The 13,598-nt window shown below is 35.5% G+C and overlaps 1 protein-coding gene across 4 annotated transcripts; it reads right to left on the minus strand.

Annotated features, from left to right (window-relative positions):
• Positions 1-3,045: 3,045 nt before the first annotated feature.
• Positions 3,046-11,094, minus strand: LOC125658074 (myosin regulatory light chain A, smooth adductor muscle-like). 4 transcript variants are annotated; one of them, XM_048889159.2, is made up of 8 exons: positions 10,893-11,094; positions 8,794-8,812; positions 7,484-7,564; positions 6,225-6,300; positions 5,248-5,349; positions 4,865-4,943; positions 4,390-4,438; positions 3,046-4,211 (listed from the first exon to the last, which is right to left on the minus strand). In XM_048889159.2, exons 2-8 carry the CDS (start codon positions 8,803-8,805, stop codon positions 4,113-4,115), a joined length of 498 nt encoding a protein of 165 aa, XP_048745116.1. In that variant the 5' UTR covers positions 8,806-8,812; positions 10,893-11,094; the 3' UTR covers positions 3,046-4,112. The 4 variants fall into 4 exon arrangements, with proteins under 4 accessions (XP_048745116.1, XP_048745117.1, XP_056004658.1 ...); XM_048889160.2 differs by lacking the exon at positions 10,893-11,094 and adding an exon at positions 8,931-9,150; XM_056148683.1 differs by lacking the exons at positions 7,484-7,564; positions 8,794-8,812 and adding an exon at positions 7,634-7,714 and having other exon boundaries at positions 10,852-11,065.
• Between the last annotated feature and the right edge of the window lie 2,504 nt (positions 11,095-13,598).

Genomic DNA, 13,598 nt, shown 5'->3' on the forward strand with positions numbered 1-13,598 from the left:
AAGGAATATCGTCCATGACCCGTGCTGGTTTAAAGAGCCTGTGATAGGCAACATCCATAATCATAGAGTTCAGTCTATATTCAGGTGTTGAAAAATCCAAGTATAGACTAGCCATATCTTGTCATGGGGTCCGTGTTTGCCCAACTATCTATTTTGTATTGCTTGTAGGAGTTATGAGATTGATCACTGTTAGTTATCTTCACTTTGCACTAGCCATAGCTTCTTCAAATAACGTGTGTAAAACTCTCAATGGAACAGAGTAAAGTTTTGTACGAATATGATGTGGACCTAATTGTCTGTTGACGTAAGGCAAAATGTGGTCCAATAACAGGTATATTGCTGATGCCTATTCATTTAGTAATTCTGTTTAATTGTGAAATAGGACTTCTATAACTGCAATGTGTGGAATTAAATTAATACTTTGTTGTTACTAGAGATGCCAACAGATATTCGAATATTCTTCGGTACATCGACATTCGACTATATTTTGTCTGCAGTTTTACTTATACCTGTAGCAAGACTACGCAACCGTCTGCAGGGGATAAAATATTTGTTGTCGAAGTAGTTAACAATTATGTTCTTTCTAAAGGTATGGGTGTTTCATTGGTTGAGGGTATTCAAAATGCCATAATTTTGCATTTAATTTAAAATAAATAGAGTTTCATGCATGTTGTCTTCCTCAATTATCGTAATGGATGTTTAGATTGGGGTCTTCCTAACAGGACTTCTACGGTTAACTGAGCAGCAATCGGTAGGGAGTTACACTTCGCTTACCGCTCATGCTGTATACACTCAAGAAATAGATGTGTCATGTAAAGTCCTCAGTACCCCTGGCTTGTCATAAGAGGCTACTAAATGGGGTCGTCCTTCAGATGAGACCGTAAAAACCAAGGCCCCTGTCACAGCAGGTGTGGCACGATTGGGATCTATCCCTGCTCAAAGGCCGTAAGCGCTGAGCATAAGCCTAAATTTTGCAGCCCTTTACCACCAATTTTGTATTCTATTTACCTTCCTTTCATAATTATTTCTTAAGTTTATATGTATTCTACATCTTATAATCTGTGTTTATTTTACTAATATCTGTCTGTATGTATGTTATATGCAGGACCATATTGAAAACTAGCGTTATCGCTAAATATGTAATCCTGGTTAAATAAAGGTCTTATTATTATTATTATTATTATTACCAATAATGACGTCTCCATGTGAGTGAAATATTCTCGAAAGGGACGTTAAGGTAGTACTCTACATCGTCATAATGGTTGACTTCCTTTAAAAACATGGTTGAAAAAATCGATATCAGCAATATTTGGCTTTTCCTTTTCAATTTAAATACCTAGCCGAGTAGCTCAGTAGGTTAGAATAGCGACTGCTGACCTGTAGGTCGGAGGTTCAAGTACAGCAGGGGTTTTAATATTTTTTCAGATTACCTTCCACTAAAACTGTATTTTTTGACAAAATAAAGTAAATTTGAAAATTTTCAACTTCAAAATATTATTGTACATATCCTCCACTTGTCATCTACGTCAAATTTCCCTGGTGTAGCACACCTCCTTAAACAAAATACGAGCAACATCACGCGTATCTGATAGTTGGTAGACACGTAAATACGTATAGGTTATTTAAATACATTGTACACAGGAACATCACCGTCACAGTGGTTCAAAAAGTTCAAATATTCTTCGATTAAATCTATCAAATAATCGACTAAGTAATTGACTCATTTTGACACCCCTAAGTGTTACCCAGCTTTGAAGATAATTAAACTATACGTGTTGTAACCGTGTATAATGTTGTGAGTAAGATAATCAAACTATACGTGTTGTAACCGTGTATAAGGCTGTAAGATAATTAAACTATACGCGTTGTAACCGTGTATAATGCTGTGTGTAAGATAATTAAAATATACGTGTTGTAGCCGTGTATAATGCTGGCTGTAAGATAATTAAAATATACGTGTTGTAACCGTGTATAATGTGAGTAAGATAATTAAACTCTACGTGTTGTAACCGTGTATAATGTTGTGAGTAAGATAATTAAACTCTACGCGTTGTAACCGTGTATAATGCTGTAAGATACATCTAATTAAACTCTACGTGTTGTAACCGTGTATAATGTTGTGAGTAAGATAATTAAACTCTACGTGTTGTAACCGTGTATAATGCTGGCTGTAAGATAATTAAACTATACGTGTTGTAACCGTGTATAATGTTGTGAGTAAGATAATTAAACTATACGTGTTGTAACCGTGTATAAGGCTGTAAGATAATTAAACTATACGTGTTGTAACCGTGTATAAGGCTGTATGATAATTAAACTATACGTGTTGTAACCGTGTAAGATAATTAAATTATACGTGTGTTGTAACCGTGTATAAGGCTGTGAGTAAGATTCCAGGTTTTTAGTTTTCCATCATTCATACAAAGCCAGTTATCGAGTGCAACACTAAGGGCACGTTTGATTGAACAACTTGAGTTGTGCGAGTTGCTAGAGTCATGAAATACACGTTTTATTTACAACAGTTTACTCCTGACTTTAACGGGAGTATCAAGTGTTCAACGTGGCGGAGAATGAAGAGAAATATTGAGTTTGACATGTGAAATTATAACTTTTGGGGGATATAAAGCGAAATTACCATGAAAAAAGATACATATAACTAAAGTTTAACTAACTGATTTAAAAAAACAACACAATTAATATAAATACTTGTAAGCAATTGCTAGATGTTTGTTATGTTTCAATATATTGTAGATAAAGTAAATTTTTAGGGTGAATTATATTATATACGGTCTACGTTTGGTTAATTCTGATGATATTTGCACTATTTCAGGACTGCACATGCATACCGCATATAAATAAATTGTCATTGATACAATTTTCATATGAAACACCATTTTTCAAAACAACACTAGCTGTTTTATTCAATCCTTTGCGCATGATCAGGCACCACTCTAAGAGTTACTCGAGTTTTCCCAATTAAACGTGCCCTAAGGGTCGAAATATTATGGTCTAAAACGACCGGAAGCAAATATTACAAGAAAACCATGAAGTTCACTCTGTGCACAGAGGTTTTATTAGTACAATAATTGGTTACATTGGGAACAGTCCACCCAGGTAGTAGCAAAAACGGCAGCCATGTCAACATATCACATACGTCAGCGTTCCCTGTAGGGCGAGTTCAGAAACTTCGACAATTATTGTCCTAGTTTATCAACTGAGCTCTAGAGGGCGTGGCAGGGCTGACATGGTTTCCGCTGTAGATCAAGTACTTGTCTACAAACTGGCCAGAGGTTGTCGGTCACGCGCTAATTAATAAATATTCAATTGGATTAACAATTATAAATAAATAAAATTATTTATCAAATAAAAAAAATTTAAACTTTGTTCCATCATGAATGAATATACGACAGGTCAATATTATCGAAACGAGAGAAATAAATACACTCATTTTCATTTCATGTAACATAAGGAGCAAATAGTCTCCGTAGATAAAAACCTCCCACCCAACATAACGAATCCTATACAGTGTAGGAATATCTATTATTAGATTACTAATGGGATGCTAACACTGTACATGAGAAACGAACAAATGACAGGTGTTCTAAATTTGGCAGTGGTTTCGGCTGCCATGGATCGAATTTCAGACGATTCATCCCAAGCCAACAGAAAAAGACGGAGGCAAGATATTCATCAGATGTCACTTTCTATATATATATAACACTCGAGATGGTTTCCGATTAACCCCCACGCGCCTCCTTAACAGACACGCTCTGCTGAAGATGGGAGTGCTTCCTAACTAGGCCCGGGGAGCAGTGGCAGCAAAGGTGTCTGAACAGTAATAATAATGGAATGGTAGTGCTCTTTGGCTTGAGAAAAACCGTAATTCAAACAATTTTAAGGAAGAAAAAGAAATAAATAAATAAAAAGATTTTCACCCCTTGTATCAAAATGAGCCTTCAACTGCTGTCCTTAGGTATAGATAATTTATTGTCCTTTTTTAACACGTTGACACGTGATTTAAAGTCGTATACGCCACATTCACGGAGATATAAAGTTCGTTTTTTTTTCTGAGGGGTGATGGATGAGTTGAGTCGACTAGACGTTTGATGTTATTATGCTTCCTCTGAGCTGCTTCCCTTTATGATTTGTACAAATCTTTCATAATCTAACTTTCCTCCTTCAATGGGGGCTTCTTTGAATGTCTGTCTCATCTTTAAAAAAAAAAAAAGAGAGATCCATTAAATTCACATTGCAATAAGTTACTAGAACGCGTTCGAAGTAAATTCTTGATACGAAATCTGAAAGATTCTAAATAAGAAAGATAACTATTTGATATGCGTACAGATGTCTATAATATCAATGAACAATATTAATGGAAATTCATATTACCTCATCCTTTGTGAAGTTGTCTCCCATGTTTTCTAATAAGTCCTTGATACTGAAAATCATATACATATATATGAATTATTGACAAAGGCACAATACATGTTTCAGTATATTGGTATATTTACTTCATTTATGACCTCCACCAAATGACAATATTTTCTTTAGTTTAAAAAACCCACTTTATACTTAAAGAATATGACCCGATTCGTGCAATACACAGCTCTTTCATGGGACGTTCTTTTGATACAAGCTTTCAGTCAGTAATAGTTTGCTTGTTGATATTTATTTCCGAGCAGCATTATCAAGATATCATGCTTCGAATTTTACGACAATTTCACAAAAAGCAGATCTGTTGACTAACAGCCATTGAATTTAGGAGTTATTCAGATGATACACTTCGAGGGGGGGGGGAGGCCTTGGCGGAGGTTTTGGAAGTCCAGATTATCTTGATTTTTCCGATAGAATTTGACACACTTACTATTCCTCTGGAATTTTGCCCTTTCCATCAACGTCAAACATGGCGAAGGCGTTTTTTAACGAGTCCTCGGGATCGGTACCTATAATAACAGATCAGGAAATATGAAGAATGATTCTCAACGTGGCATAAAATAATTAAGAAATAAGTAACAAAATCATCGCGAAGCAGGACGACCTGGTCATAAACGCGAACAATACTGTTAACGTTTTGACAAGACCCGTCCTTCCTGCAGGACGAAGGCTAAATCACATATGAGAAGTAAGCAAAGACAGCATCATGACTGATTTACGATAACTCCTTGAATCATTTCATTCATAGAGTAAGCAAAGTTATGTTTTCTATGAAATAAAGTCTTTATATAAGGGATTAATTGATGGATTTACCGCCGAGTTTGTCGCTGAAGAGTGAGAGGAACATGGTGAAGTTAAGGGGACCTGGGGCCTCTGCCAACATAGCTTTCAGGGTTTTGTCATCGGGTGCACTTCCTGCAAACAGAAGAAAATACCGATACTTATAGATCATAATGTTTATAGCATTTTCATCCCAACAATTAGGCATATTTGGATGAACAACGCGTACATCTACCCTACTTATTCCAGACAGTAAAACATTAGTCAGTATTTTATGGAAATAAAAAAAATTACAAATCAGTAGCAGTAGCTTTTCTTAATTACCTTAAAACATGGCAAGGCATGTCTAGTTATAAACTAAACAATCAGAATAATAAGTTGTGCTGAATATAAATCATTGTCGTAAACATCTTTCGGCTAATGTTTCTTCGTATCTAATACTGCATCAGCATAAATATATATATATATATACACTGTATCTAACATTCCGAGGAACACCTTTACAGCCACAGTTTCTGTTTATCTCCAGCATGAATCTCCTAGCAACCAAATATTCCGAGAATTACGGCATTTGGCTGCTTTCCATGTAAACTCATTTGATCAAGGTAAAAAAAAAATATATTGATAAGCTTAAGAAAATTGCCTCTGAAAATGTTCAATACCTATGAAACCAAATAATGTTGATTCGCGTAATAAAATGTGAAATTTGGTTGGCATAACAGGATGATATCCCACTACAACGCATTGATGAGCAAAGTGATTATTGGGCACATCCGATGCCAGTAGTCACTCAAATGTGCATTTTTGTGATGAGTTTGGATGAGCGCCAAAGACCGGCAACAAATACATATGATAATGATTTGTGCACGTTACTACAGCGAGCGATGCATTTAGAATTTGCACACGCAGCATTCTACACGCTTGTCTCTGTTAATAATCATTTGAACTGTCATGGCGTAGGCTTTCTTGCCAAAAGACACAAATTCAATACAATGCGCGTGTGTACTTACCTAGTGATGAAAACATTTCTTTAAGGTCATTAACATCGATAAATCCATCTCTGTTCTGGTCAATCATTGTGAAGGCCTATCAATTACAAAATTTTATACGATTAGATTAAATACAACAGCTCATGGGAAAAGTCATATGATATAGATAAATGGTTTATTATGAACTGCATGTGTTTTGAAAGTTTTAAGTTCACATATTGTTTTTTCTTCATCTTATTCAAAAGAATACACGGTTCAGAACTTTCTGTATCTCAATCAAATCGGAGATCACAGTCAGATTATATATTTGTACATTTACAACACTCAGTTCCAAAATGGTATCGGTGTGCACACGAAGAATCAGAAGCGGTAAAAAACAAAATACGGGTTGTGGGGAAAACATGCCTGCCACACTGAAGGTATCGTGCAAATAGTGATTAAGGGGAAATATGACCAATGAAGGCCAACCAAGGAAAATTACAAACTTCTTCAAACAAATAAAAAAATGTTGAGATCACTTAAGGTAGTGGTGGGGAAAACTGAACGATTGATCGGAGACTTGATAAATATACAAGTACAGATGATCAAATGCCCTGTAATTTTATATAGAATTTCCATTAAAAAATCTACGAGTAGAATACAAAATTCCTACAAAATACAGGATTCTAAACTACGAAATGATAAATAAAGAGTTCATGTGTAATCTATAGTAATCAATCCACCCAACAGCAAATTGTACTAGACTATAAATAGAAAAATCTAGTCTATTTTCGTTAACCCACCGATACCCTTTTGAAAAAATAAAAGCCTTTTTTCAGGAATTGAATATTGACATATTTTCGGTAGCACATCCATCATTCTGCAGAAGATTTGATAAAACGAAAACCATATCAACATATTATATCAGTGTTAAAGAGCAGTTGCAATGAAGGTCTTTGTGAACCAAAACATATCAACAAATGGAATATGATGAAAACTGTGATAAGGATACAAGAAATATTGAGCGATGATGGGCATGCGATAAGGAGAGGTAATTTGTGCTTTAATTTTGATACTGACGCAGCACAATCGGCCTTAATTAATTAGGAGGAATCCAACGCTCAGCCAGCCCATATAAAGTTAGTTAATATGGACAATGGAATACAAAAGGGGCCCACTCGCAAGCGGAGTGTTTCATGCCGGAAAGAATTAATGTCACCATCAAACGTCAGTTAAGAAATGAAAACCAAAAACGTTGACAGTGCTTTTCTGATGCCGTAGCATGCCATTTTGTATCAGACCTCCTTCATTTCTTGGATGACCCTCTGATTAAACTTTGTCAACACATTAGAGGTGGCGGCCCGGACCTTTTGTTGTTGTGCCTGGAATGTAGAAGTCACACCACGTTAGCTACACTACATCACTACTATACACAGTTGCCTACGTCATACCTCTTTCATTTCTTGCATTAATTTCTGTGGAAGACGCGCAAATACATTCGACGTCGCTCTTTCTGCTCGACTTTTCTTGTCCTGTTTGTATATAAAATCAAACAGAATCACGAGTGACCAGCCAATGGTTTAGGTACTAATACACGTCCACTACAACTTCGGTTTCAAGCAACTACTAGAGTATTGCAGCTTTCATCTACTCATGCCATGGAAAAACAGTAAAGAAATTGTACACAGAAATTGCATATAGCCAGATGTGTAAAAAGGCTAGAATAATTCAACATACATTTACACGAATATTAACAAGTAAATATTCAATCTTTTAACATTTATACTCTTATCTTATTTCATAAATATTACAAAATACGAAAAGCAGTTATTGATGAAACGCCATTTAATTCACTACTAACTACAAACATACATGCATTTCTAATTGGAAAAAAACCCAGTGATCTGTACAGAATATTAACAACTACATAATACATGTTCTTCGGTAGAAGAAAAAAGAAATCTTCGGAACAAATGAAATACGTATATGCTGTAAATAAATACAGTAGCAATACTTTTGTATCTACAACTATCTATAGGCAGTATGTCTAAAGAGGCAAACTATTTTTAAAACTATATCACATTAGCTGTATAGTCTATCTATAGGCTACGCCATCTTACCTTCTGTCATCGATGGAAAAGAAAATATGAAGAGTATGTTAAATATATTTCAATACGTATTATTGCATTTGTTGTCATTAAGAGGAGATAAGGTGCATGATAATGCAACTGTCTTTTTAAAAAAAAAAATTCATAAACGTATATGAAATCATTGTTCCTCTATGACTATTACTACCGAGTTACACTAAAGGGAATAAAAGCTGTTTTGCAAAGCTCGTGAAAATTGAAAATGATTGTTAAGGAAATATTTCATCCTCCAACATGTAAAACTGTAAATCCATTTGTATTTCACTACTTGCAAGATATGGAGTGTGTCTTCATGTTGCTTATATCTATTCACACACACAGCACCAGTGTTCCGGCAATCAAGAATTGCACGGTATACATAAAATCCGTAAAATACTGTAGTTCACTTAACTCCAAAGGAAGGGAAGGCATTTTACAAATCCATGATTAAGTATTACAAAAACCACACTCCAAACACTACTTACATCGTCAGCCATGTCGTATCTGAAACAAAATAAAATTTCATTAGTGAAATATTCTATTTTAAAATTCTAAGTGTTGAATACAAATGATCGTTAAACTCAATCTTCAAAGGATGAATGTAGACAAAATCATAGCTTACTATGTGGATGGAATAATCCCAAGTTATCACAGACGGAGTATTCAGCTAGAGGTTTGGCAGTGGAATGGTGCTGATGACAGTAGCCGCGTTCCTTATGAATGCAGTCTGTTTATACAACACCAATGCAATGCCTTCCCCTCCCGCTGTTTACTGATCGTCTGACTCGCCTATCAAGTTTCGGCGGGAGGCGCGTGCTGTTTGCCAGATGTTATGCGTTTCATTGCAACTAGCATAATTATTACCATTGTGTTTATACCACTTACCTATTTCGAATCTTTAAAATATTACCAATTAATAGAATATTCTTTAAAAGATGATTCAACAAGAAAAATTATGTAGCAGTATTGCACAAGAATTATGCAATATTGGAGATAAGCGACTTGTCTTTACGAACCTGTTCATAATTATTTGAATATCTTACAAAAATGCGGGTAAAAGTTACGGATTGCGAATAAAAGATTTTTTTGTTTGTTTATTTTTATCAGAAAAATAAAAAGTGAATATATCCTTTGATAAGAAAACAGTGCAATCAAAAATGGGTGATACTTGAGCATTAATTTTGGGAACGAAATATTTTTTTTTTTTTAAAAGCATTCATTAGCAACCTTTTCATCAGTGAATAATATCAATAAATGAAAGGTGAAGATAACGAACAGTGATCAATCTCATAACTCTTACAAGCAATACAAATTAAAATAGATAGTTGGGCAAACACGGACCCCTGGACACACCAGAGGTGGGATCAGGTACCTAGGAGGAGTAAGCATGAACTTCTCACTTTTGTCTTACGTATGTGGACTGCTGTTTAAAACTAAACATGGAACTTACACAGTTTACATGGGAAATAGTGCATTGTGTAATTAAATAATTATAATCATTGCAATCCAACTCTTTAATGCGTTTTTTTTGCTTTCGTCTATATTTAGCACAACCATGTTGAACCATAACGCCCACACGCCTTCTACATTACGCTCCTGATAAAGTCACTGTTGTAATCCAAAAATTCTACAAGCTTGCAATGTGTATGTACAAAACTATATGTGATGAGCTGCTGTTCTATCAATATGATATATTTATAACATCAAATATTTACTGCCACCCTCCACTCTCTTGTTGGCTCTGCCTGGACCAAACCGAACTGGCATGAGCTCACTTTGATCTCATCCTCGGATTTCTCACTATATTCAAGATGAAGTGAGAATGAGATTGGATTGAACGCTTGTCTCAGTCTATGGCCACAGGGCTTTTATCTTACTAAATCAGTATTTCACTAAAACGCCAGATACAAGCATGAGAAGTTAAGCTTCCTCGGCTAGGTCTTTGACCATAAAGACATGTAAAGATAGGAACTATGCAGGGGGAATGTTGTACAGATAAATATCTACATTATGAGTGTAAATGTTTTCGTGATCTTCACGGGGAGGGCTGGAGATACACAGATGCCGCGGCTTCGGTAGATAAAACCTTGCACTTAACTCACGGTGTTGCAGGTACACAATACACAGTTCTTATCTTGCTTCAGATCTCTTGCTGTAGAGGAATTTCATATTCATATACGGTTCAAAGGTCAACGTGCAACGATTCTTAACAAATATGTAGACTTGTATAGACTACATATGTCAATGAAACTGAACAATTCGTATTTTGAAACAATGATTAGGACGGGAGGCAGTTCTCCTTTTAATTTATCATATATAAATATTTCATTTCCAAGGATTTGATGAATTAATCATCTGTACGGTTTTTCATATGTTACGGTGTTGTGTAGCGTTTCTTAATACCATGCAGTGGTACAGAAATATAGAGAAAGAAATAAGCAACTGAACCGTTGCATGCAAGATATCAAATAACAATATTAACAAACATTGACACATGTGGCAGATGAAAATCAAATTGCACGTCTTAAAATTGCTTCAGTTACGTTATCTATAAGGTAGGTTAATAGAAATAATCTGTACTCACCTTTGTAACTAGTAAACCTCTAAAATATTCAACACACACTTGCCGAATCGAACTGCACGCACCCTGCTCCTTACCGGGCTATTGGGAAGACACTACGAAAGTGAAAATCGTTGAACTCCCCTCTTATCACGCATACCTCCCTCTTGTGACGTCACAACGCTTGTTCCATAGATGGGCCGATTCGTCAGGTATCGGTTGACCGAGAACAGCTTCCGTATCTCCATCACAACGCGCTTAGCAACCGTCGTTACGATGGAGATATCATATGCCGACTGCTCTCTACACTTGTGTGTTTCTGTTGCATTATACCAGAACAATATTTTATGTCATTTATGAATGAACGAATATGTTTTTCTTAACGCCTACACACAACATAAAGCTAGACTTTCCATCGACTGATTAATTATATTTTTTTACGAAACTGTTGGATATACATATCGTAGATCTGTGTGTTGATCTTTCAAACATTGAAGTTATTTGATGTGGGTGGGGTTTACTGGGCTAAAAACCTCAATTCATAGTTTAAATGAATATATTCTCTCTCCATTTCGAAAAGGATTATACATGTATCATATTGAATTTCACTTTTCAAGAATATCTCTTTATGACTTCTTGCTTCAGACATAAGCAATACATTAATTTGGTAAATCATTACAAATTGCCATGGCTGAGATCAAGATTCTGCGCGTGGTTTCTGATCCCCTGCGGGGCCCACAAGTTCGAAGGATCGGTGAATGCAGATTTGTGACACTATCCATATACAGCTCGCGCGCATTACGCGTGCTGGATAATTAAGACCACTATGAGGAAATAATGAATTAAAGATGAGGAACTCTTTTGATTACTAATTGCTACATATGCCACTCCACGCCATCTATAGTGTCCAGCGTGGATTAGTTACTAATGTCCTACTTTGTCTCGGACCGTCGGGTTTCAGCCGTGAATGCGGTGTGGCATGCCTTAGTACAGACTTTTAAAGCTGACCCTTTTTATCCCAACCTTTGATGCTGAGTATTTTCTTCTCACACTAATTAAAACCGACATTTGACCCAGTATTGACAAGTATACACTGAACACGTCAGGTGTCGCTCAAGTATGTGAAGCGAATAAAATGTGAACATGGCTATTTGTATAGTTATTTGTTTATTTCACATGTTATAGTAATTGCTAACGATTTTTTGTTTTTTACGAAATATTGTAAATTGTTAACGTACACATCGTAATAACTTTATTTTACCAGGGTATATCAATTTGTAAACCTCATAGACCTAACAATAATAATGTAAATTACTTCTGTAGCAGTCGCATTTTAAGGTCTTCAATCCTGTGCACTCTTCTTAATTGGAACAATGCACGATTGTGCCAATATTATTATGTTCAACATGTGTAAATATGTATTTGCTCCACCTAGCGTGCGTTATATTTGCGTTTTCTATTTTAAGAACCGACCATGTTAAGACCTGATTTCCGTTTTACGAAAGGTAGATTTTATTTATTGGCTTATTAAACTATCTCAAATGAAATATGATCTCACCGTCGAAAGAGTGATACAATGTCATTTTGTGACTGTGTTTTCCGGAATAATGCAAATGAGGGGTTTTAGATATATATCTACGTTTAAAATATCGCCATTGATTGCATTTTTGTTTGTAAAATTGTGCGCTTTATGAATTTTAATAATAATGATAATATCCAAGAAATAAAATATTTGAAAAAAGATTGATTAAACAACTATATTTTTTAGAGGTAATTGATATAAATTTACCAAAATTCAGAAATATATAGGGAATATCCAAATTGGAACCAAGCCCGATTGGTTGGTTGGCTGGTTGTTTATTGTTTAACATCCCGCTTGATAATTTTTCACTCATATGGAGACCTCACCATTGCCGGTGAAGGGCTGTAAAATTTAGGCCTATGCTAGGCGCTTACGGCATTTGAGCAGGGAGGGATCTTTACCGTGCCACACCTGCTGTGACACGGGACCTCGGTTTTTGCGGTCTCCTCTGAAGCACCGCCCCATTTTGTCGCTTACGACAAGCAATGGGTACTGAGGACCTATTCTAACCCGGATCCCCACGAGACTCAAGCCCGATTGGAAATATAAAAAGCGGCAATAGATTGATAGATAAGATTTTGATCAGGAAAATTATTAAATGAAATATTATTTCCACTAGAGTACCCAGACAAGATCAAAGCAAGAAACAATTTGATTATTTTAGCATTTTCGTCCATTTTTGATCGAGATCGGTACATTTCCTCAGGTTTGCTTCAAATTAATAAAAATAGCAATCTATCTGAAATTTTCCCATTTCATGAAAAGGTAAAGATGACGAGCGGTGATCTCTTAACTCCTATAAAGAATACAAAATTAAGAGTAGGACAACCACGTATCCCTGCACATGCCAAAGAACATTTCAAGTTCTCTTTAAGGTGGCTCAGAAATAGTTTCTCAAATCAGTACGAATTGATTTAATCATAAAAGATATGGTGATATACAATAAGTATATATGCCAAAAAGACAAAATATATACACATTTGGATAAAAACATAATTTAAAAAAAAATATTTCAACACATATTCATGAACAAAACACTCTGGCGGATTTGAACTCGAGATCTGCGGATAACTTTTTCCCCCTTCTCTTTTTACTCTTTTCCCAATGCTTTAACCACTGAGCTACGATGATAGACAAACTAGTGGATC

Source organism: Ostrea edulis, chromosome 9, assembly GCF_947568905.1.
Source record: "Ostrea edulis chromosome 9, xbOstEdul1.1, whole genome shotgun sequence".
NCBI classification, from domain to species: domain Eukaryota; kingdom Metazoa; phylum Mollusca; class Bivalvia; order Ostreida; family Ostreidae; genus Ostrea; species Ostrea edulis.

What these genes read in the sequence shown, in the direction of transcription:
- LOC125658074 (XM_048889159.2), bottom strand. An exon ending in TCATCCAAGAAATGAAGGAG is followed by an intron (nt 6,301 to 7,483) that starts GTCTGATACAAA and finishes TGTAATTGATAG; the next exon opens with GCCTTCACAATGATTGACCA. An exon ending in CTTCAGCGACAAACTCGGCG is followed by an intron (nt 4,944 to 5,247) that starts GTAAATCCATCA and finishes CTGTTATTATAG; the next exon opens with GTACCGATCCCGAGGACTCG.